This window comes from Megalops cyprinoides, chromosome 13 (assembly GCF_013368585.1).
Source record: "Megalops cyprinoides isolate fMegCyp1 chromosome 13, fMegCyp1.pri, whole genome shotgun sequence".
NCBI lineage: Eukaryota > Metazoa > Chordata > Actinopteri > Elopiformes > Megalopidae > Megalops > Megalops cyprinoides.
In genome coordinates, this window is record NC_050595.1 from 16,806,257 (window position 1) to 16,828,120 (window position 21,864).

Below are 21,864 nucleotides of genomic sequence, written 5' to 3' on the forward strand. Positions count from 1 at the left end.
ACTTCTCACTTCAGTCTCATGCATATCTTAAGAGACAGTTTGTCTAGTACAATCTCTGACTCCCCATTCCTGAATAACACTTCATACTCAAGCACACATTTTACACTACTACTCTCATACTGTACCAGGCCATTCAGATGTTTTAGAACACTTCTCCTCTACCACCTATCTCCTATGAGTGCCCACTTAATCTGCAGGTTTTCACTTTGAATTCAACTAAATGAGACAACGTTTTCACTCGTGGCAGAAATACGATAGGTGTTATTCATTGCTTATTCATTCTTTGGATAGCTGCTTAAATAAGCAAAACCAGTTTTATTGCCTTATGCATTTCTACAAATCTTCACCACAGCGGTATAAATTGGCTGTACTGGGAATAGTATTAACTCTGTAATAGAAGCAATATTAACTCTAAGCTGACACCAGCATTATCTCTGTGCTGGGAGCAGCATTAACTCTGTGCTGGAAGCAATATTAACTCTGTGCTGGGAACAAGTCTGCCTATGGGATCTGTAAAAGCAGCAGTTTAATGATGCAGTGAGTCCTTTTCAGGGGAAATATATGTATGTGTACGGGTGAGAAATCTCATAAAATAATGGTGTCCTAGTAATCCTTCACAACAGGGAATGTGGGAAGCTAAAAGAATGCAGCAGGCTTCAGAGTCCTTTTACCTAAAAGAGGAACTAGCAGATATACATGCAGACAGACATCTCATTTGAAAGCTCCAAACATATAGAGCTATTGCATGATGTGTCATGTATAATCCAATAGGTACAGCCTCTTCAAATCAAGGTAAAATAAATCTTGCATTTATTTAAAGCTGAAGCAATGGAGGCTAGGAGAAGTAGGAGGTTTAGCGCTGGGTGTTTAACTGCTCAGAGTGTGGGAGTCCTGGCTAAGACCATTTATGATAAAAGGCTTGTGTTCCATCTTTGGGGGGGATTTAAGTATTAGTTACTTGATTTAAAATAGATTGATTAACTATTTGAATATATGTTCATTTCAGTCAGGAATGTGTTTATGTTATCCCCCTCTTCTCCCATAAAAGATTCATTTTGACCTGACTGTTTAAGTCAGGTCAGATATGCAGGCCTAATAGAAAAGAGGAACAACTCTCCTCCCCTTCCATCCCAGAGGAACAAAAGAATGCTATTAATTTAAGTGCCCTGAGCTCTGGGATCAGTAACAGTTCACAGTAATGAAGGACAATTGTTTGTTATTAAAATCATGCAAACGGCAGGAGATCTGATTTTGTGGACTAGACAGGCTTTGCTGATGATAGCTGTAAGCTAGCAGAACAGAAAGGCAGGAAGCAGGTTTCTGTTTAGGGGGCATGTGCTTGGCTAAGAGGCTCAGGGCTGAATGGAAATATTGTTTCTGTAATCATTTGAAGGAGAAACGGTGTGTTGAGTTTCTGCCCATGCAGTGAGGCCTGACAGAGGACAGACACTGGGACTGAGAGGTGTAAGGACTGTTTAGCGGACATATCTTGACCACATACCACTCAGCTCCGTGTGCTGGATCCCGCGTCGAGCCGAGTGGAACCGCTGATGAATAACGACCCAAAGGGTACCGTGTCCCACCAGAGAGGCACATGTTTAAGTCATTAGTCAGACCCCAGCATGGAAACACGTGCTCAGCCTCTCGCCCCTCACTGTGAGAGCAGCTTTATGGAAACACTGCAGTTAAACCTCAGACCACAACAGGGTTTTCTCCTAGAGTAATTATCATCCACTAGCCACATAGCTGTATTCAAACAGCTTTCTTCTTAAAGCTGCTCTTTGTTTTGACATGCTCAGTCATTTCTCCTGGTAATAGCTCTGATTAGCTTGACAGAGCACAGCACTCTAACATTTGCAACAAACACTGCTGAATTTTTCCAACGTCATGGAAATATAAACATTACTGATATGCCAGAGAAATCTGGAACAAGATATTAGAAGCACCCCTTTCTAGCCCCCTAAATACATCCACGGATGTAGAATCCACCAACAAGTTTTTAGTAATATGCACAGTATGCATATCCTCCGATAATATCTGATTATGTAAAACCTTTAGAGAAGTGTGAATTACAGAAATTTGTGTCTTTTTCCCAATTCACTAACAGAAGCAATGTTTTTACACTCAAAGTTAAATATATCTTTAAAATAGCTCTATTAGAGACATTGTCTACATATTTTAACTATTTTCAACAATGTAAATTTATATTGATACACATGTAAACAAAATTCTCAATAGATGATGGATTGCTACTAATCTATATGTCGGTTGCGAAAACTTTTATAAGCATCTGTTCAACAGCAAATAATACAGTGAACGGGGTATTATGGGATATTCATCTTGGGGTGAATCTATCTAAGGGAATCTATCCAATCCATCTTGGGTTCAACACAAAAAGGCCATGAAATGAAAGAACATAATAAATAGTAACCAGTCATCACAGTGGAGTCCTTCTGCTTGCCCCTACTTTACTGGTAGCTATTTTTCTATCATCTGCTGAGCTTGACGTGGGGAGAGTAGGGTGGGGCAGGGAACAGCAGCACAAATGGAAATAGTGCCACATGTTTCTGGAGCACAGAGTAGGGTGTGGTGGCTTACTGCAGGCTGGTGGACCAACTCAGAATCATCCTAGGCCAGAACAGCTCTGTAGAGGGGTAGAACACAGGGCTATTCTGATCCAGAACACAGGTCTTTATTGGGGCGGTTCTGTACTGGAGCAGAACACAGCTTGAAACCCATTCATCAGAAATCACAGAGGGGTGAGTGTGGGCAGGGGCCTTGTCGAGCAAGTGGTCAGGTGGTGTGGATTAGGGGTGGGGGGATAAATAGTGTCTAAAACCCTAGAGACCTGGCAGGGGATCCCCTAATGTCCCCCCGAGCACCCTATTCCCTTTAAACCGATCAACTCTGCACATGCGATGCCCTGTTACCGCTGGGCTGGGGGTGTGGAAGAGCTCTACTCTCACCCTCAGTTACTCACTGGAGAGCACTCCCGCACTCAACAAAATACTCCACCACAGGGGTTGCTCACAAATATCCTTAGTCTCCAGTGTTGACGTTAATGGGGTTCTTTATGAGAGGGAGCTGCTTTTAAATGTTTCCCATTTGGATGAAAATGTCACCAGCAGAAATAGCGTGGCTTGTTCTCGCTCTCATGGCACTGCCATGAGATTAGGAAGTTGTGCATCAATCACTCTGTGCTCAGGGTGGTACCTTTGTATTTTATGATGTGGCTGTAGATGGCACTAACCTGGTTTATCTTGTTTAAGCATTGTTCAATGAATAAAATCAGCTTGATTACTTAATTTAAGCACCAAGCATATAAGATGCCTTTTTTTCCTGAGACATTTTAAACTTTTCCCTGTCTCTGCAGTGGTGTAGTGTATAGTTTCTCCAGGGCAGATAAATGGCAGCATTGGGTCTGGAGATGTATGTATATGCATCTGGGGGAGAGCCACATCCTAAGTGCTTTACTCTGCCCTGTTCCCAAAATCGTAATAATCTCAGCACTCCATAAGGGACAACCTGAAAGGGTCCAGCAGAAAGATTCAGACTGAACCAGCAGCAGCAGCTTCACCATGGGGAACCCATAACCAGTCCCCAGTACCCCTCTGTTGCCGTTTAAAGTTAAAGCTCTGTGATTTCAGACACATGAAACACTCTGTGGCCGCCGAAGTTTTGGGCGTCTGCGTTTCAGAGACACAGAGCCACATCGTACTCTCATGTTACCGCCCCCACAAACACCCCCACCCCCCCACGGGCACCTGGGGGCCCTCTGTTTCCGTTGCTGCTGTGGCCCACAGACGTGCCATTGTGCTGCCAGCCCATAAACCCCACTCTCCTCACAGGCCTATCGGACGGCTGGTTCTGCTTGGCCCAGGACACAGACCTTACCCTCAGTACATTCTGAGCTGACAGTTTTCCAAAACACTGCTTCCTGTTTGGTGACAAACATAAATTAAGTAAGTGGCTAGAAGTAATATGACCAGTGCAATAACAAAGTCTGAACACTGTGCGACACACAAATCACAGCAATGTACTGTGCTTGTTAGGGAAGTGTGTTTGTAACCACAACACTACAGACTCAAATCCCTGGTGGGGCATTGCCGATGCTGTCTTGAGTAAAGTACTTAATGTGAAGTGCCTCCGTTGTAAATTATTCAGATGCATAAATTGATACTAATAATAATATGTAAAATGTACTCTGCCCTGGATAGGGGTGCCAACTAAATCAATGATTAATGTCACAAACTCACCAAAGGTTTGAAATATGACAAAATAGTGAATTGATTGTGCTTCATAAATTAATATTTTGCACATGAGGATGAGATGAGATGGGGGATGAGATTCTCATTCCCTTATTCCCTTTTGCACCTATTGCTGTCTGATCACATCCCTGTGTTTGGTGCAAAGTGAATTTAACCTGCTTTTAGATATGCCAACTTGCATGTTTTTACAATGTGTGTGTCTATTCTTGATGAAATAATATCTTTCAGTTGCAAATATTATTCAGATAACAGCTGTTGAGGTTCAGTATTATTTTTCCCTGCAATCAAGTTTTTTTCTTCTTCCTGCTTGATTCACACCTTTAAATAATGTTCTGTGTCCTTCAGAGGATGGAATGTGAACCACAAGCTTCAATAGCAGCCATACACTTATTTGGATATTACTTAAGAGAGGTGACTGGATATCCACCACAGTACGTTTGATTAACCTTGACAAGGACCATTGCCATAAAGAAGCTCATGTTTAATTGCAGCTTAATTATAGTTCAGTTTAATTGACACTTATGCTTAACTGCAGAAAAATACTGATTCCTCTTCAAAATTAATATAGCCACCATTACAATCATTTTGTCATAACAAAAATGTATTCATTTTTAAGAAACCATGCCCTGGCTTCACCCCTTTATTTTAGTATAATTACCTCATCACACAGCACCAGTTTGCATACCACCCAACTGCTTATGATCTCTTTGGTCAACAGAAGCAGCAAAGTTTCATTGTCCTTATCCAGGCTTGGGGATTTTTCATCAAATCTGTTTCCATTAGTAGCAGTTGCTATGGAGGTGATGTAATCTTTTTGTTTGGCACAGTAGATGATGTTCACATGTGTACGCTGATCAACCTCTGAGACAATGACTGGAAACATTGACAGGAGAGACGTAAAATATCAGTGAAATTAGAAACAGATTCCATTTTGAGGATAAACGCAGTACTGCAAAACTGTGTGTGCTTGAAATTTGTGGTCAAGACCTGGAGAGAAAAACTGCTTCGTCAGGCGTGCCTGTGGAAGACATCATGTCATGTGAGCTTTCACAAAACTCACAAGGACAAAATCCAGCCAAGTAATTTAGCTCTTCCTGTGTTTTAGTCATTTCTTTTTATTCTGCAGTTTTCCTAAATCTTATCGGACAGGCGGGGAGGAGATTGATAGCAGGAAGTGACAGGGGGAAAATTATTTTATCTGTGAGACAGAGGCAAATGCACAATTTTGTATGTGCACCAGAAAAACATCTGTAGTCTTCCAGCACACAATCAGCACTGCCAGAGCGTGGTGAATGGTTAGAGTAGTTGTCACTGTGTGAACTAATATATATCTGAGGCAAAATGATTTTGACTGTACATAGCCTTTGGATATAATAATGCTGTTTGATCCACATCTAATATTTTTATGTAGACTAATGTTTTGCTGTGTAACATAACTTTTCATTTATCACTAATAAGTTTGTGGTGAATCATACAGTGTATGTGAAAGGACTTTTTCTTCTCTGTTTACACTTCCACTAAAGGTAAGAGTAAAATTAGATAATAATAGCAGTAATAGATTTAGTACTCTATATTAATGTAATACGATATGTGCATATGATATTTTGTATGTGTAGAATTCAGGATCCAGGCCATATAGAAATTTAATGTAGGCTCTTTGACACATGGGCTCTATTAAGTCTTATCCAGACATAATGAACTTCATAGATAATGAGCTCCAGGACCAGGAAACTGGTTCCACAGCATGGGCTAATGTAATAATATTCCTGTTTAAATCAGCCTCTTTATGACCAGCCTCCACACCAGGGAAGTCATCCAGTCATTGACCAATAATTCTGAAGGCAGGATTATTTGTCAATTTGTTCTAATGCATTGTCCTCTGTAAATAGTCCAAAGAAAAGATTTAGTGCTATGGATTCATAAAGGTGATTATGGTGTCTATAAATCGATGTACTTCTTGCTCAGCATTCAACAAGCTCTTTTGGCAGTATCCATGCCTTTGGTAGACTTTTACATGACGGCTGACCTGTGTTTGATTCATTAATCTGACTCTAGTCCCATTCTGAAATCATCTCCAGATGGCAGGAAACACACAAGATGTTGAGCCTGGTGGGCACTCTAACTGCTTACCTTCTCATTCTACCTGCTGGCAATTTCCACAGCAGTACTGATTCTGAGTACAGGACAAAAATAATATACTCAGTCACATCTTCTGTGTACTGAATCCAGTGTGTCAGTACATATCAGAGAAGCAATCTGAGTGACCTCTGGTAGGTAGTTTCTGGGAAGTAAGAGACTGCGTGAGTTCTTTGTGTTCTGCCTTTCTGTGGGTATATGTGCAGGAGGAGGACAAACCCTAGGCATGAACCCTGGGAAAAGCATGTGTCACACTGCATGTTGCTCCAGAATGTGTCTATAAAAGGGTGTAAGGGTAATGACTCACATCTGGAAAAGAAAACCCTCTTGAGAATTTGTGAATTGTATTTCCAGCTTTTCCAACTGTCTGTTGCTTTATTTGTGCCATACGTGTGAGTAAAACTTTCATTTTGGTGCATGATCACATCACCTCTATGTGCATTCATGAGATCATGGTTTTACTGACGGAAAGCCGACGGAAAGACGTCTGAAACCTGTGCTGTTGTTTGTGTTGACAGTGTCTTACTTTGGAGACAGTTTCTGCAGGATACAAGTCACCCAAGATGTCCCCACATTCCAACTCTCCCTGCAGTTCAAGACTGTCCGGCGCAGCGCCCTTCTTTTCCTGGCAGGTGGTGTTCAAGACTACCTGGTCCTGGAACTTTACAATGGCAGGCTACAGGTGAGAACAGTAGGCCTATATCTTAAGAGAACAAAATTACAGGTGAGAATAGGGCTACAGGTAAGGAGATTAAGGCAACAGGTCTAGAAAATAGATGCTTACAGGGGAGCATTCCTTAATATTCTTTTAAATCACCGATGTTCACACAGTCTAAGCGTTCAGGGGCAGCTTGACCGAGCTGTATGCATTTTTACAGGTACCCCTGCTTAGAGGTCTAATCCAAAGAAACTATGTATTTGTAGCATCAGCGAGCTTCTGTTTATTTGCCTCCCAGCTGGCCTACATTTATGGATTCTTCTCCTCATGTGTCTCTCAGTTACCTGACAGAGACTGTGAGGTATGACCCCTAATGAACAATTTCTCAGTCCAATACATTCAGACTGTGTCACATCACCAGGAGGACCTTGTCATCTGTAATTTGTGTGTTGTCTTAATCAAGGAGACCCAAACAGGATGAACAAAAGAAGCATTTTGGTTATATTTACCATGAAGTGATATTCAGAGTCAGTTCTGTTATATTTACCATGAGATGATATTCAGAATCAGGTCTTTTTAGCTTGGATATTATAGGCCTTTATATGCCATGGATATCTGGGTGACTTCACCAGAAATACAATTAGATATACTGTTGTCAACAACTTCTTTGTTTCACCCTTGTATGAGGACAACAAAAAGTCATCTTTGGCAGTAATGAACAATGACAGAAGTACAAACTAAAACTGAATGCTGCACTGGATGGTTATTTGTTGTTCGGTTTTGTATTGCAGGTGCGAATGAACACGGGGTCAGGTGAGCTGGTCCTGTCATCATCCCTGGGACTGCAGTTGAACAATCTCTTGGAGCACAGCGTGACGGTGACACTGCAGGATTCCAAGCTGACGATGCTGATTGATGAGCTCTTCAGCACTTATCTGCCCATCTCCCAGACTCAGGATGACCTTAGCATTGACCTGGGCTTCTACCTGGGGGGCACAGGGGACATGCAGCCCCCTTACCTGGATGGATCCATCCCCCCTCTCAGAGGCTGCATGAGCGATGTTAAATTTGAGTCTCAGAACTTTGACCTGCTGCAGTCAGAGCCGGCACTCTGCCACAACACCAAGGAGGGCTGCAGCACTGAGTTTGAGGCAGGAGATGGAGAGGCAACCAGCTTCATCAGCCCTGACTCCTTCGTGTCCTTCCCGACATGGAGCGTAGCACCCACTCGGACCCTCGAGCTGCTAATGAAGACCACCATTGAGGATGCTCTTTTGGTTTTCCATGCCGGACGTCGGAGAGACTTCTTCGCTCTCGGCGTAGTCGGGGGCTACCTTAAAGGAGCTGTCGACCTGGGTGGGGGAGCAGTCATCCTAGACAACCCCATGGTCCAGTTAGATGATGATCAGTGGCACAGGATCAATGTCCAGATGGACCGGAGTGTGTTAGAGATAACTGTGGACAGTCAGGTCGTCTCCGTCCCGCTGAGCAGCTCTGAGAAATTAGATCTAACTGGGAGTCTGTATTTTGGAGGCATAGAAGGAAAGATGAGGGATGTGTATCGTGAGAGTGGTTTGTTGTCTCGCATGGAGGAAGAAATGACCTCAGAGTCTTTCATTGGCTGCTTGGGAGAAATTAAAGTAAACAAGAAGGACAGAAGCTTGCAGGACGCCTTAGTGACCAAAGATGTTCATGTGAAATGTGAAGGGGAGGACTATGACTACTCCAGTTACTATGACGGGTATGAGACAAGTACATCTGCACCCCCTGTGAGGATCCAGTATGTGGATTTGAACCCTAATGAAAGGCACTGTTACCCAACACCTGACACACCACCAAAATTCCAAAACCTCACAAGACTCCTTGACATCACACCTCTGCTAGTCCCCGAAGGCGGTGAGGCCTTTCTTGACCTAAACAGCCTCAGTCCTATGATAGATTTACATGCTGTTGGCATCCAGCTGTCCCAGATCATTTTCACTCTCAAGAATGACCCTTGGTATGGACTGGTTGACATGAACATCAGTAACAAGCGGTCAAAAAAATTTACACTCCTTGATGTAGTAAATAAGAAAATAAAGTATCTCCATGATGGTAATGAAAAGTATGGGGATCAGATACAACTGGAAGTTGTAACCAATGGTAATAATGACCTCCCAGACTGCCTAAAGATGCCCCAGCAATATGTCCTTCCTGTGGAGGTCATTCCTGTCAACGACATTCCCCAGCTCGGCGGAGGTGATATTAAGATCACAGAGTACGGCCGCACTCGTTTAAGTCCTAATTTAATCAAAATTGTGGATTCGGACACACGGTGTGACGAAATGAGGGTCAGAGTTGCCTCTGAGCCCAGCATAGAGGAGGGTTATTTAGAAAACGCGAAGCAACCTGGGAAGAGCATTAAGGAGTTTACATGTCGACAGCTGAAAGATGGAAATATTTACTACGTTCACAAGGGAGGGATGGTGGCAGGACTTACACTACAGGTTTCAGATGGACACTCAATCAGTCAATCTGCCACCTTCAGCTTGTCAGTCACACAGCCCCGCATGTCGCTTGTGGCAAACACCGGCCTCCTCCTGCCACAAGGAGGCAGCACCTCCATTGGTGTCCAGCAACTGTCAGTGTATGCTTCTCCAAGAAATGGGTATATTGTGTATAATGTGACACAGCCCCTCAGATTTGGAGAACTACAGATTCTTACAAGCGACAGCATAACCAAACAAGTGACATCATTTCAACAGTCAGATATAGAACAGGAACGACTGAGGTACATAAGCACAGACTCAAACAACCAGGATCACATTGTAGAGGAACACATTCAGTTTGATGTGCATCTGGGACAGTTGACCCTGCGGAACAACACTTTTGTAATTAGAATCATTCCCTCTGAGATACAAATGGTCAAAATGGTCCCTCTGATGACTGAAATGGATAAAGATAAGTCTATAACACAAAGAGAGCTGGAGGCTGCAGTGAAAGGGAAGACTGTGAATGCAGAGTCCATGACATACACCCTTATGAGGACTCCCATCCTGGGGTCACTACATCTGCTCAGGAAAGAGCTGATGGTGGGAGACAGTTTCACTCAGATGGACCTGTGGAATGCTGATCTTTACTACAGTGTAAGTGTCCACAGCACTGTGGACCTGGAGGACCAGTTCCAGTTCAGAGTGTCTGCTGAAAACCATCACTCACCAGTGTATACCTATCCCATTCATATCCTAGCAAACACTGATGTTCCACTTTTGACTAATGAGAGACTCATTGTTTTGGACAATGGGGAGAATATCCTGAATAAGGACCACCTTTGGGTCCAGACTAAAAATTCTACAGACTTTGTCTACCGGGTGATTGAGGGCCCCAGGTTTGGTCGTCTCATCAGAGATTCCCCACCTGGCCAGCCTCGGTTTGAAGGAGCCATTAAAGTATTCAGCAATGAGGACCTGCTTCTGGACAGGCTGATCTACCAGCATGATGGCTCTGAGAGCAGCGAGGATGAGTTTACTTTCCTTGCTTTCAAGCAAGCCAGAGGCAGCACCTCAGATCAGTTACAGGGCCGAGAAGCACTGAACGGAGTGTTCAGGATCTCCATCCAGTCCCGCAATGAGCACATACCAGTCAGGGTTGTAGATAACACTCTTCATGTGGCAAGAAACGGACAACGTTTGCTAACAACCGATGTTATTCTGTTTAGAGATGATGACACAAACTTCAACGACACTCAGTTAGTGTTCACCCCGGTAGACACACTTTCAGGTAACATAGTCTCTGCTGACGACAGCTCCCAGCCTCTCTCCAGTTTCACTCAGGCTGATTTGAAAATGAAGAAGGTTCTCTTTGTACACCAGGGAGATGATAGTGAGAGGTTCCAGCTTCAGGTCTTTGATGGTCTGCACAAGACCATAGCAATGCTTCAGATTCATGCTGCTGAGCCCTATCTTCGTGTGGTGAACAACACCATGGTCGTCGTTGATCATGGTAAATCAAAGGCACTCAACACCAGCCTACTAAGTGCGGAGTCCAACATGGACATCCGAGACTTGAGCGAGATTATTTATGAGGTGACATCACCCCCTAGCAATGGAATCATTACCGTTAGTGGAATAGAGGCCTCTTCTTTCACTCAGGAACACTTGAGAAAGGGTGTGGTATCATACCTGCATAATGACCTCAGCCTGAGCTCCAAAGACTCCTTCAGCTTTATGGTGCGCTCAAAAGGCCTGACTGAGGACGGCACCTTCAGAATCAAGATATTCAAGCAAGGATACCTGTCACAGCCAGATGTTCTTATCAATGAGGATATCATCTCTTATGAAGGAGAGCACACAGAAATTGACCAGGACCACCTTAAGGTGAGAACATGCCACAATAGATCAGGATTACCGTAAAGTGAAACAGTATTAGGATTCCTAGATGTCCACAATTATAATGCACTGCTTCATGGTTGTTCTTGCATTACGACAGTGTATAAAATACATAGTACAAAATCTTTAATTACTGTGCAGTCCTTGTAGAGTCTGAGACCTCTATCAAGTATCCCTTCTATATTTTCATTCGCAGAAGAGTGAACATTTTATGATATTTTATATTTAAATGTCATAGAATTAATATAAACTGAGTTTCAAAACCATGCTGAGAAATATAAAATATTAATACTTTAAAAATGCACTAAATTCAAAATATGCAGTGTTGAATATTCATGCTTGGGAGATTGTATCTGTTCTCTGAGCTCTGTGGGGTTCTGAGTGGGGAGATGGGGTTGCAGAGTAGCACAGCGGTAAGCAGCTGGGCTTGTAACCAAAAGGTTGCCAGTTCAATTCCCCACTGGGGCACTGCTGCTGAACTGTTGGGCAAGGTACTTAACCCACAATTGCCTCAGTAAATATCCAGCTGTATAAATGGATGACATGTATAAATTGTAACATATGTAAGTCACTCTGGATAAGGGTGTCTGCTAAATGACACTCATGTAATGTAATGAGATGGTTTTTCTCTATCCATATGTTTCAGGTGGAGCAGGTTGACATCTTGCCATTGGAGATGGTTTACACCATCAAGGAGCCCCCTAGACTGGGTCACGTGGTCCTGCTGACTAACAGCACAGATGGAACATCCGGCCCCCGTCTGGAATACATCCGCTCCTTCTCTCAGGAGGACATCAACACAGGGCATGTCATCTATGTGTCCACCTCAACCCCAGGCAGGGACGTCTTCAGCGTCGATGTCAGTAACGGGTTCACGGCAGTGGAGGGCCTACGAGTCATGATCCAAGTGGTTCCCCGGCTCATTCCCGTCCAGAACCAGAACTTCACTGTGAGGGAGGGGGGCACGGTGGCCCTGTCAGCGGAGCTCCTGAACATTTCACACCCCTTCTACAGCTCTGCCAACATTGACTTTGTCCTGGACGATCCTCCCCAGCACGGCCACATCCGCTACCAGGAGGGAGACCGGGATCCGCTGAGCTTCTTCACTTGGGACGAGGTAAGCTCCCCCCCCCCCCACCCTCAGACAATCAACAAGCAAAACGGTCATTGAAATTTTAAATATGATACTGTCTAGCTATCATAGATAAAGGAAATACATAGCACCAGTTTGGACCAGCACCAAAAGTTTGGACACACCTGATTAAGATACTGGGAAACATGCATGCAAAGCCATTTTATTCTAAAGACATGCTTAAATGCTTGATATTTGTTTCTTAGACAAATACAAATAGTGAAGTTGATGCCTATGTATGAATTTCTTTCCAAAGAAATTTTTTAAACAATATTTTTTGGTTACTTCGAAGAATCTAAAATACAAGATTGCCTTTGGTGGTGAGCATGTGATGTATGTCAGTGGAGACTGATGGAGACTTCATCCTACTACAGACTCTAATGTGCAGTTTGCTTGGTTCCTCCCCCCCACCTCCTCTGGCTCTGTGGAAAATCTGACGCAAATGCTTCTTAGCCTGGAGCCAAAATAAACTGGCCCATATATTAACATAATAATGTATGTGCACACAGCAACCAAATGTTGCCAAGGCACATCTTAAGTGGTATTCCATTTCCACTGGAAAAAGAATCTGATTATGCTCAAAACTGACTTAAATGTCACCATCTTCTGTTTAGAAGATTTTAATTCAACAAGGTCATAGGGCAAGGTTTCATTTTGCATTGATGTGTATTAGATGTGCTCTTTCTATATATACTTACTTTTCTTCCTATGTTATTCTGCCCATGGTGGAAAAGCGCCAGTTGCCTATATGAGGCATACCCTGAGAAATACATCTGTATCAGTGGATGGCATGGGATAGGGGTTTATATGTAATAACCATTGCTAATTTAGAGGGATCTGTCCAGTTCAAAGAGATCTTGAAATTTCTGCCCTTTCTTGGGCAGCATCAGTGTCTGTTTTCTTGCGATTGTTTAGACAGCAGGGACAGGTCTTACTGCACTTCCAAAGAGAGCGTTCTATAATGTCACTCTGCAGTGGTGCTCAGCAGGGATATAGACCCCATCTGGCAGATTTGGCTCTGGTGCCCAGAGCAAACAGTGTGGCAGGGGAAACTGAGCTTCCAGTGGCGTTCATCAGATCTGTATCATATATTTCAGCTTAAACAGAGCGGAATAACTATGATCATTTACGTCTGTAATTTGCACATGCAAATCTCTCAATACCATGGTGACTATCATACAGGATCACTTATAAAACATAATGATCACAACACATGATCCTACAAGAGTTATATGCTGTCTCACTGACATGTGCAGTATGTGCTGTTGCTAAATGTAAACCCTGTATTTTATCTAATTTACATAACTTGTCCATGCTCTTAGTATCATTTACTCTATATTTTGAGTGGTAATTCAGATTAATTCACGTTTGGAAGATTTCCACAAGTCAATGGTCTCTCATGCCTTGTTTCCTTTTTATAAACTTTCCTGTTTATAAAGTCTATAAAATACCTCTGCCTTCAGAAAACCCAGTATTGTCATAATCATCAAACTGAAGTCTTTCCATACCTGAAAAATGTATTCACTGTCACTTATTCTTCTTTCATTCTCTGCGTAGCATATGGTATAAATGTGTTATGCATCAGATATAGGACTGATTGCAAAACCACATGCTTCTCTTTGTCTTTTAGGTCAAACAAGGCCTCATCCTCTACCTGCACGATGGGACAGAGACAACTTCTGACAGCTTCACCATCACTGCCTCTGCCTTTGAGCTTGAGAGACACAGTATCCCCATCATCTTTGGGGTCACTGTTCTCCCAGTCAACGACCAACCACCCAAACTGACACGCAACACTGGTGTGGAGGTAGGCCAACCCACAACCAAATGCTCTCTTCAGTGAAGCATGGGTGGAGAAACCCACCCCGATCTTTATAACCAGAAAACCTTGTGATTCAATGTCCCTGCTTGTGATTTCAGGCCTCCATAGTAAGGGTACCATATTTTTGGAAACAATTTCTGTAGAAAGGCTTTAGCTTTCAGAACCAACCAGTAGATATGTATATCTCTCCCACAAAATAATGTCTCACTCAACACAGACTGACTATTACTGAGAGCTCTGGCCTTATGCCAAGACTCTGTGAAACCTGAGAGTTCTATACCAGATTAGTCACTATGAATAAAGACACACATTTGCAAAGTACAACTGCACATTGAGTGAATAAAACCACAGTCTGAATCAATATAACCACAAACTGGGCGAATAAAAATAATATCAGGGAATAACATTGCAGGGGCACACACTGATCATTGCACTCCCCAACAAAATGGGCCACAGATGGCTTCCATTAGAGTTCATCCTTGAGTGGAATCATCCTCAATGTATGGCTCCCCCTAGAGGAATCTGTGATTCCTCATAACAGGGCTACTCACCCTGGAGGGCTACAGTGTCTGCATGGCTATTTCACCTTGGTCCTGGAGGGCCACAGTGGTTGCAGGACTACTCTGCCTTGGTCCTGGAGGGCCACAGTGCCTACAGGACTACTCTGCCCTGGTCCTGGGGGGCCACAGAGTCTGCAGGCTTTCCTTAGAGCAAGACACTTTACCTGATTTACCTAACAGGTAACTTGATTTAACCAATTTAGCTTCCCTCCCTAGTTTTAAGAGACCTAGTGGTTGAAAAGCTGGATTGAGTCTCTCTGTGACTGGCTCTGTCCTGTAGTGATGAAACAATATAATGTCAGACAGTCAGAGCAATTTATCCAAAGCACTACGGCAACAGATATGAAGTATGCTCAGTTTAATTGGTTTTTCGCTTGCAGATCAGTGGTATTAAACAAGAAACACATTTTTTTTCATTTTTACTGATGCACAAGTAAAATACAGTGGCAATTGTACAGAAAAGCCCCCTGCAAATATCTCTTAGAACAAAGTGCCTACAAATCAAAGTTCATATCACCATCTAGTGGAATAGTTTTAAGATATGCAATGCTCAAATTAGACTGGCCACTGGAGGGCAGCAAATTATCCCTCCCCAAGAGTATGCAAAACAATGTGGAGAAACATGAATAAACTAATAATTAGTAAGCAATTCAAGATTTGTGATTAAATGCTGAATGTATTTGTATCATGCATTCAAGGCATTTCTTGTGACTTCTGTATGTTAGCACTTACACATACAGGCATACATTTGTCTATCTCACCTCAGTGCTCTGAGTTTTTTCCTGGGGCTTTCAGTGTAGGCTAAAACGAGGCCACAGACAGAACAGATCAGGACAACAATATCTCTTCACTGGTGACCACTGCTGTCTCACGCCAGATTTGGTGTTCTTCAGGAGAGCTATCCCATCGCTTTATACAAATGTCACTCTCGGTCAGAGAGCTAGTAAACCACTCTCTCTATGTATCATACATATATCAGGCCTGACCTGTCAGTCATAAAGGTACAGTTTCATACTCCATCCTCACTTTTTACTTATAACTGCCAGGAATATTGTAAAATAATATGTAATAATTTTACATGTTTTGCTCAACTCCAGCTCCTCGCAGGAGAAGATGCAGAAGTCACAAGAGACATGCTGAACACTGAGGATGCAGACACCCCTCCTGAAAAGATAGTTTATTCTGTTGAGTCATCATCTAATGGGATTGTGGCACTGAAAGAATCCCCTAACAGTGGCATCCAAAGCTTCACTCAGGCACAAATTAACAATGGTCTGCTTATGTTTCTTCATAATGGTAAGCCTTTATTTTGTATGTTGAACTTTATTACATTATTATTATTATTATTTTACATTATTGGCATTTAGCAGACTTACATCAGTTACATGTTGTTACAATGTTATCCATTTATACAGCTGGGTATTTTACAATTGTGGGTTAAGTACCTTGCCCAAGGGTAGAGCAGCAGTACCCCAGCAAGGAATGGAACCAGCAACCTTTTGGTTACGAGTCCTGCTCCATAACCACTATGCTACACTGCTGCCCTATTGAGGGTATGTGTGAAGTGTATAAAAGTTCAACAGTCTATGCTGTCCTTGAAGACTTGAAGAATATATCTCTAACCACACATATCAGTGACTGATGTGAGACTTTATCAGCTTGCAAATGCTGATTAAATGTTAGAAAGCATTGAAAAACCCTCTAATTTAAATCAACAACTGCAAAGATGACATTAACATAGGTTTCAGTGGGCTGTATTTAATAAGGTTTCAGTCTCTCTGCTTGTCATCAGATCCACAGTTCTAATGTAAAGCAGTCACTGATGGTAAAGCAGCACTTCTAATGAAGAACGGTGACTGTTGTCATCAGAGCAACTGCTCTAATGTATAACAGTGAGACAGTGAGAGTAGTTCTGAGTAATAATAGTTGTGCTTTGGTCGCTCGAGGACCGAAGTATGTAAGCTTCCACGTCAGTTTCCAGCTGGTTTCAGTTTAACCGTGGCTGGGTCAGAGAGTGCTGACAGTGTGTTTTCTCTCAGGGTCTGAGTCTGGAGGCTTCAACTTCACTGTGATGGACGGAGTGCACACCTCCCCACTTCACAGCTTTGTTGTCACAGTGAGACAGCTCCTCATCACCATGGAAACACAGGGGGAGCTCTTGGTCTTCCCAGGTATGTTGTTTACAGTTGTGAGGTTTGACACACACAAAGAAAAATGCAGAAACACACATACTCACACCCAGCACACACTCATTTACTCATGTACATGCATTCATGCACACATACACACACAAATTCCCAAATACACAAACACACTCACACAGGCACACATATGCACTCTTCTAAGTAAAGGTACAGTGAACATTATGAGCTCTAATGGACTGGTGAAGAAATTTAGTTGAAAGCACTCTCACTTTTTTTAAAGGAACAAGACAAGCAATTACAGGTGAGATCTTGAGAGCAGTGATAAGTGAGGATGGCGATGAGGTTTCATACACTGTTCTGAGACCACCGCTCCATGGACGGCTCATCTCCATCAACCACAGGAACCAGTCCGAGGAAGTCTCCAGTTTCACACAAACACAGGTCAGTATAAAGAGAAGAGACTTTCCTTTTTATTCCAAAATCAGAAGTGGGCTGGTTTTGGGTGTAAGCTGAGTAATGGCATAACTTTCAGCATGAGCAAATATTACCCACTTTCACCTGTATTAATACTTCAGCACACTTGAATAGACCTCTATAATGTTACATGTACTGTTTCAGCCACAAACCTGACCCTGCACCCAAACCTATCTGCTCATGTTATGGCAATGTCTGCCACCAGGGGGCATACTTAATCCAGTGGCTGTCTGAATAAAAAGAGAAAAACTATAGGAGTGACGGAGATACTGTTGGGGGGAAAACAGACAGAGAAAAAGGCAAGAGATGAGGAGGAAGGGGAGAGCCATTTGTATACCAAAGTCACAAGAACTCCTATACCTGAAGCAGAACAGAACATGAGTCATATGTCCATGTTCATACAAACTCATGTTGTCTTTCGGTTCACCCTGAGCTCCTTACCCACAAAGTTTTTAGTGTGGCATTATGATGTAATGATTATGATGCCACATATTTCAATTATGAAAACTTTCAGTGACTAAGGTGGAATTATGCCGACTCTTGACAAACAACCATACAAAAATCAGTTCTCCTTTAACAGAGGTTCTCATGATCTTGAGGATTTTTTCACATTAACTTGGATACTTTTATTCAAAAGGCATTTGCCTTGAGGAAGTGACCTCACCATAGAATGTAAACTCTATGAGGTGGAATCCAGTGTCCATGCATGAGTCACTGATTCAGGCCTTTTATCCTTCCCTTACATTCACACTAATGTCACATCACATCCGGAGCAATCATGCTGATATAAAACATTACATGTGTAGCAATCCTGCTAATATCACACATATGTAACAATCCTGTTCACATCAAAGATTACAACTATTTCTACAGATATTATTCAGCATACATGTCATTGTCCTGCAGAGATGGTATGATGAGTATGTAATAGTTCACCTGATATTGTACATTTCCGCTGTAACAGTTAAAGTATGGCTGATACGCCCCTTAACAGTCTGAGCAGAAATCTGAGCTGTTGTCTTTTCTCAGCTGGATTCTGGATCCATTCTGTATGAACACCACCTCCCTGCTGAGCCTTTCTGGGTCACCCGGGACTCTGCTGAGCTGCTGCTGTCCTGCCCTCCTGCCCAGGACCTGGTGCATATTCTCCCTATCACAGTGTCCTACCTCACCCAGCACCACAATGGCACATCCCAGCTTTGGAAGAACTCAGGTATTTCAGTGCTGTATCCACTACAGCTCCTCCTCTCTTAATCTCTCCTCTCTGTCATCTCCCAGTTATACCTCTCCTTTCCCCCTTGCACTTTTTTCTTCTTCTCATATTTCAAATCTGTGTCTTCTCTCATTCTGTCTTTTCCTTTTCCCCCTCTGCCTTCTCAATCTTCAGTTTCACCAGAAGATAGAATATAGATTTGTCCTTTCAGGCGAATGACCTTTCAGTCAGCCTTATTTCAGACAGGATGTGGAACTCAGCCGGAGCATGGCGCAGTCTGTGCAGTTTAATCTGTTCTCTGGGATAAACAGTGCATGTGGTTTAATGCATATATCACCACGTTTATCATCCACAATCATAGCAGTGAAGAAAACTGAACGCCTGGTATATATCAAGTAACAGTTTTAACATTGTATCACAGTCCTGAGCCACACAGTAAACAATTAGTGATTCCAAAGCAGGTTTGCATGAAGGGGAATAAGCATAAAAAAGTTGTATTAATTTTTAGTAGCTGAAAAAATATGCATAACTTCTTTATAGTCTGCGTTGATGTTGGATCAGTTCTTTAATTTTTTGGATATGTGTATGTTCTGTCTTTCCTCAGATTTAAATATTCTGGAAGGCCAGACGAAGGTCATTGACAGCTCCATACTGGATGCCTCCAACCTTTTGGCAAGTGTCCCAGAGTCAGAGAGAGAGACTGTGGACATCCTGTTTGAGGTGATACAGTTCCCTGCCCATGGACAGCTCACTTTGGGCAGCCTGGAACTGGAGACGGATGCTCCTTACTTCTCACAGGAGGACCTGGACAGAGGAGAGCTGCGGTACGTCCAGCAGGACCCAGAGACCTCAGGCGACAGCTTCTCCTTCCGTGTGTACCTCAACCCTCACGAGCAAGACCCACCAAGCCCAGCAGAATCAGGTGTAGTCATAGAGGAGACGTTAAGTATCTCGATTGTGCCTCGAGGTTACAGCCTACCAGAGCTGGGGAGCCTGGATCTTCAACTTGAGGTTTTGCAGGGCTCAACCACCTTACTGACCCAACAGAACCTCATCGGTATTGATGAAGTCAACACACCCGGCCAGGTTCTCTTCACTGTCACCCAGAACCCCTCCAATGGCTTGATCATTGACTTACAGTTCGGGAACCAGATCTCCCAGTTTACCCAGGAGGATGTCAGCGCTGGACGAGTGGCATTTGTCAGCGACGGAACACTGTCTGATGGATTCATGGAATTCATCATGTCCTACAGGAGACATCAAACAGCGCCCCAAGCTCTCCATTTCCAGATCATGGCAAGGACCTTGCTGCTGCTCAAAGCTGAGAATGTCCAGGTAACGCAAGGTGACGATGACACCCTGATCACAGAATCCACTCTAAAAGCCAGCACCGGTGGGCCTAAAGAAGAGGAGGTTATATACACCATCACAAGCTTCCCCAAATATGCTGTGCTGACGCTGGACCAGCAGCCAACATCAGTGTTCTCTCAGAGGGAAATCCAGGAGGGGAGAGTGGGCGTCCACTTTGTCACACACACTTCCCCAAGGGACAGCATGACATTTGTGGCCCACAGCAGAGCAGCAAACGTCTCTGGGATTTTGAACATCACCGTAATGCCTTTAGTGAACCTTCCTGACAAGCCTCTTTTACCCAAAGCTGCGACCGTTCTGGTTGACAGTAAATTATTGGATGCCTCAGTGTTAGCTAACAAGACTAAGGCTGAGCCGACGTTCAGCATCACACAGCCGCCACGGTCAGCTCGGGTGGTGAGACTGGGAGAGGGCGGAGAGGCAGAGCCGGTAAGCAGCTTCAGCCAGACCGATGTGATGCAGGGGCGTATCGCCCTGGAGGTTCTGAACAACAGTGCAGCAAGTGACCCAGTCCAAGAGGATGAGGTCCACTTCTTTCTCACAGCCCACGGTGTCCCACCCGCAGAGGCAGTGCTCTCCTTCAGGACCGCCCCATACAACTCCTCAGAGAATTACAAGGTAACAGTGCTTACAGCTCCCTCAGGCAGCCCCCCATCCATGGACGAAACTGAAGCAGATGAGGAAGAAACTCCCTTCGTCACCCCCCTCAGTCCCAGATGGAGAGGCAGTGTGGATGAGACTCCAGAAGTAAACCACACCTCCCCACATCTGGACACAGAATCCAACCCTAAGCCTGTAGAGTCATCACAGAGCAACCTCTGGGCCATCCTCATCCCCATTCTCCTCATCCTTCTGCTGCTCATCCTGGCCGCCATATTAGTCTACTACCTACTGCGCCGCAACAAAACAGGCAAACACCACGTCCAGCCTGTCTCCACCAAACCCAAAAATGGGGAGCTCAGCCAGGAGACCTTCCGGAAAACAGATTCTGGTAACAGCATCCCTATGTCAGACATGGACTCTAAAGAGCCCGACCCAGAATTGCTTCAGCACTGCCGGACAACTGACTCAGCTCCCAAAAAGAGCCAGTATTGGGTATAGGAGGGCTTGGCAGGCCAGAATGAGAGATGCTAACAGTTTGAACTCTATGAACAGTATATCTGTTGGAATCAGTCCTTGCGGTGTCAGAAATCTTTCCAGACTAGTGTAAAGACATAGAGTCAGACTTTTAGAGGTTCATCAGAACCCAAACTGTGTCTCTCTTCAGGTCATGAAGGGGGAGGGGAGCTATAATGGACGTAAGCAGGAAATGCCTCATTATGCTGTTTATTCACTGTAATGAAAGACCTCGCTGGACAACCAGCATTCTCACGCCACAAAAAAGGACAGAAACACCATGTACATGAGGGCAGTTAATCGAGACAAATTGGAAATGTCTGTAAACGTTCTGTGTACTTTGTCCTCTCTATTTTTCTTTGATATTCAGTGCTAATATTATTTCATATGAGCGTGTAAACATGTTTTGTATTTTGAACAAAAATGGACAAATCTGTGTATAGCAGATGATTCACGTTTACTCTTGGAGTAGAATGAAGCTGTATGAAAAAAATGGAAAACTACCTTTTTAATTCGTTTTCAGTTTTTATATTTTTAATTTGTTTTTACTGCCTCCATGCTTTAGAACCCCTCACAGACTGGCTGAAAGTACTAAGGAATTCT

The 21,864-nt window shown here is 43.5% G+C and overlaps 1 protein-coding gene across 1 annotated transcript in view; it reads left to right on the forward strand.

Annotated features, from left to right (window-relative positions):
* Positions 1 to 21,550, forward strand: part of LOC118787621 (chondroitin sulfate proteoglycan 4-like) — a 30,147-nt gene extending 8,597 nt beyond the window's left edge. The window contains exons 2-10 of the mRNA XM_036543149.1: positions 6,923 to 7,086; positions 7,854 to 11,417; positions 12,076 to 12,546; positions 14,192 to 14,368; positions 16,041 to 16,239; positions 16,983 to 17,114; positions 17,368 to 17,528; positions 18,591 to 18,774; positions 19,379 to 21,550. Coding sequence (XP_036399042.1) covers positions 6,923 to 7,086; positions 7,854 to 11,417; positions 12,076 to 12,546; positions 14,192 to 14,368; positions 16,041 to 16,239; positions 16,983 to 17,114; positions 17,368 to 17,528; positions 18,591 to 18,774; positions 19,379 to 21,246 — 6,920 coding nt within the window. The 3' untranslated portion in view covers positions 21,247 to 21,550. The remainder of the gene's footprint in view (positions 1 to 6,922; positions 7,087 to 7,853; positions 11,418 to 12,075; positions 12,547 to 14,191; positions 14,369 to 16,040; positions 16,240 to 16,982; positions 17,115 to 17,367; positions 17,529 to 18,590; positions 18,775 to 19,378) is intronic.
* Positions 21,551 to 21,864: the final 314 nt, after the last annotated feature.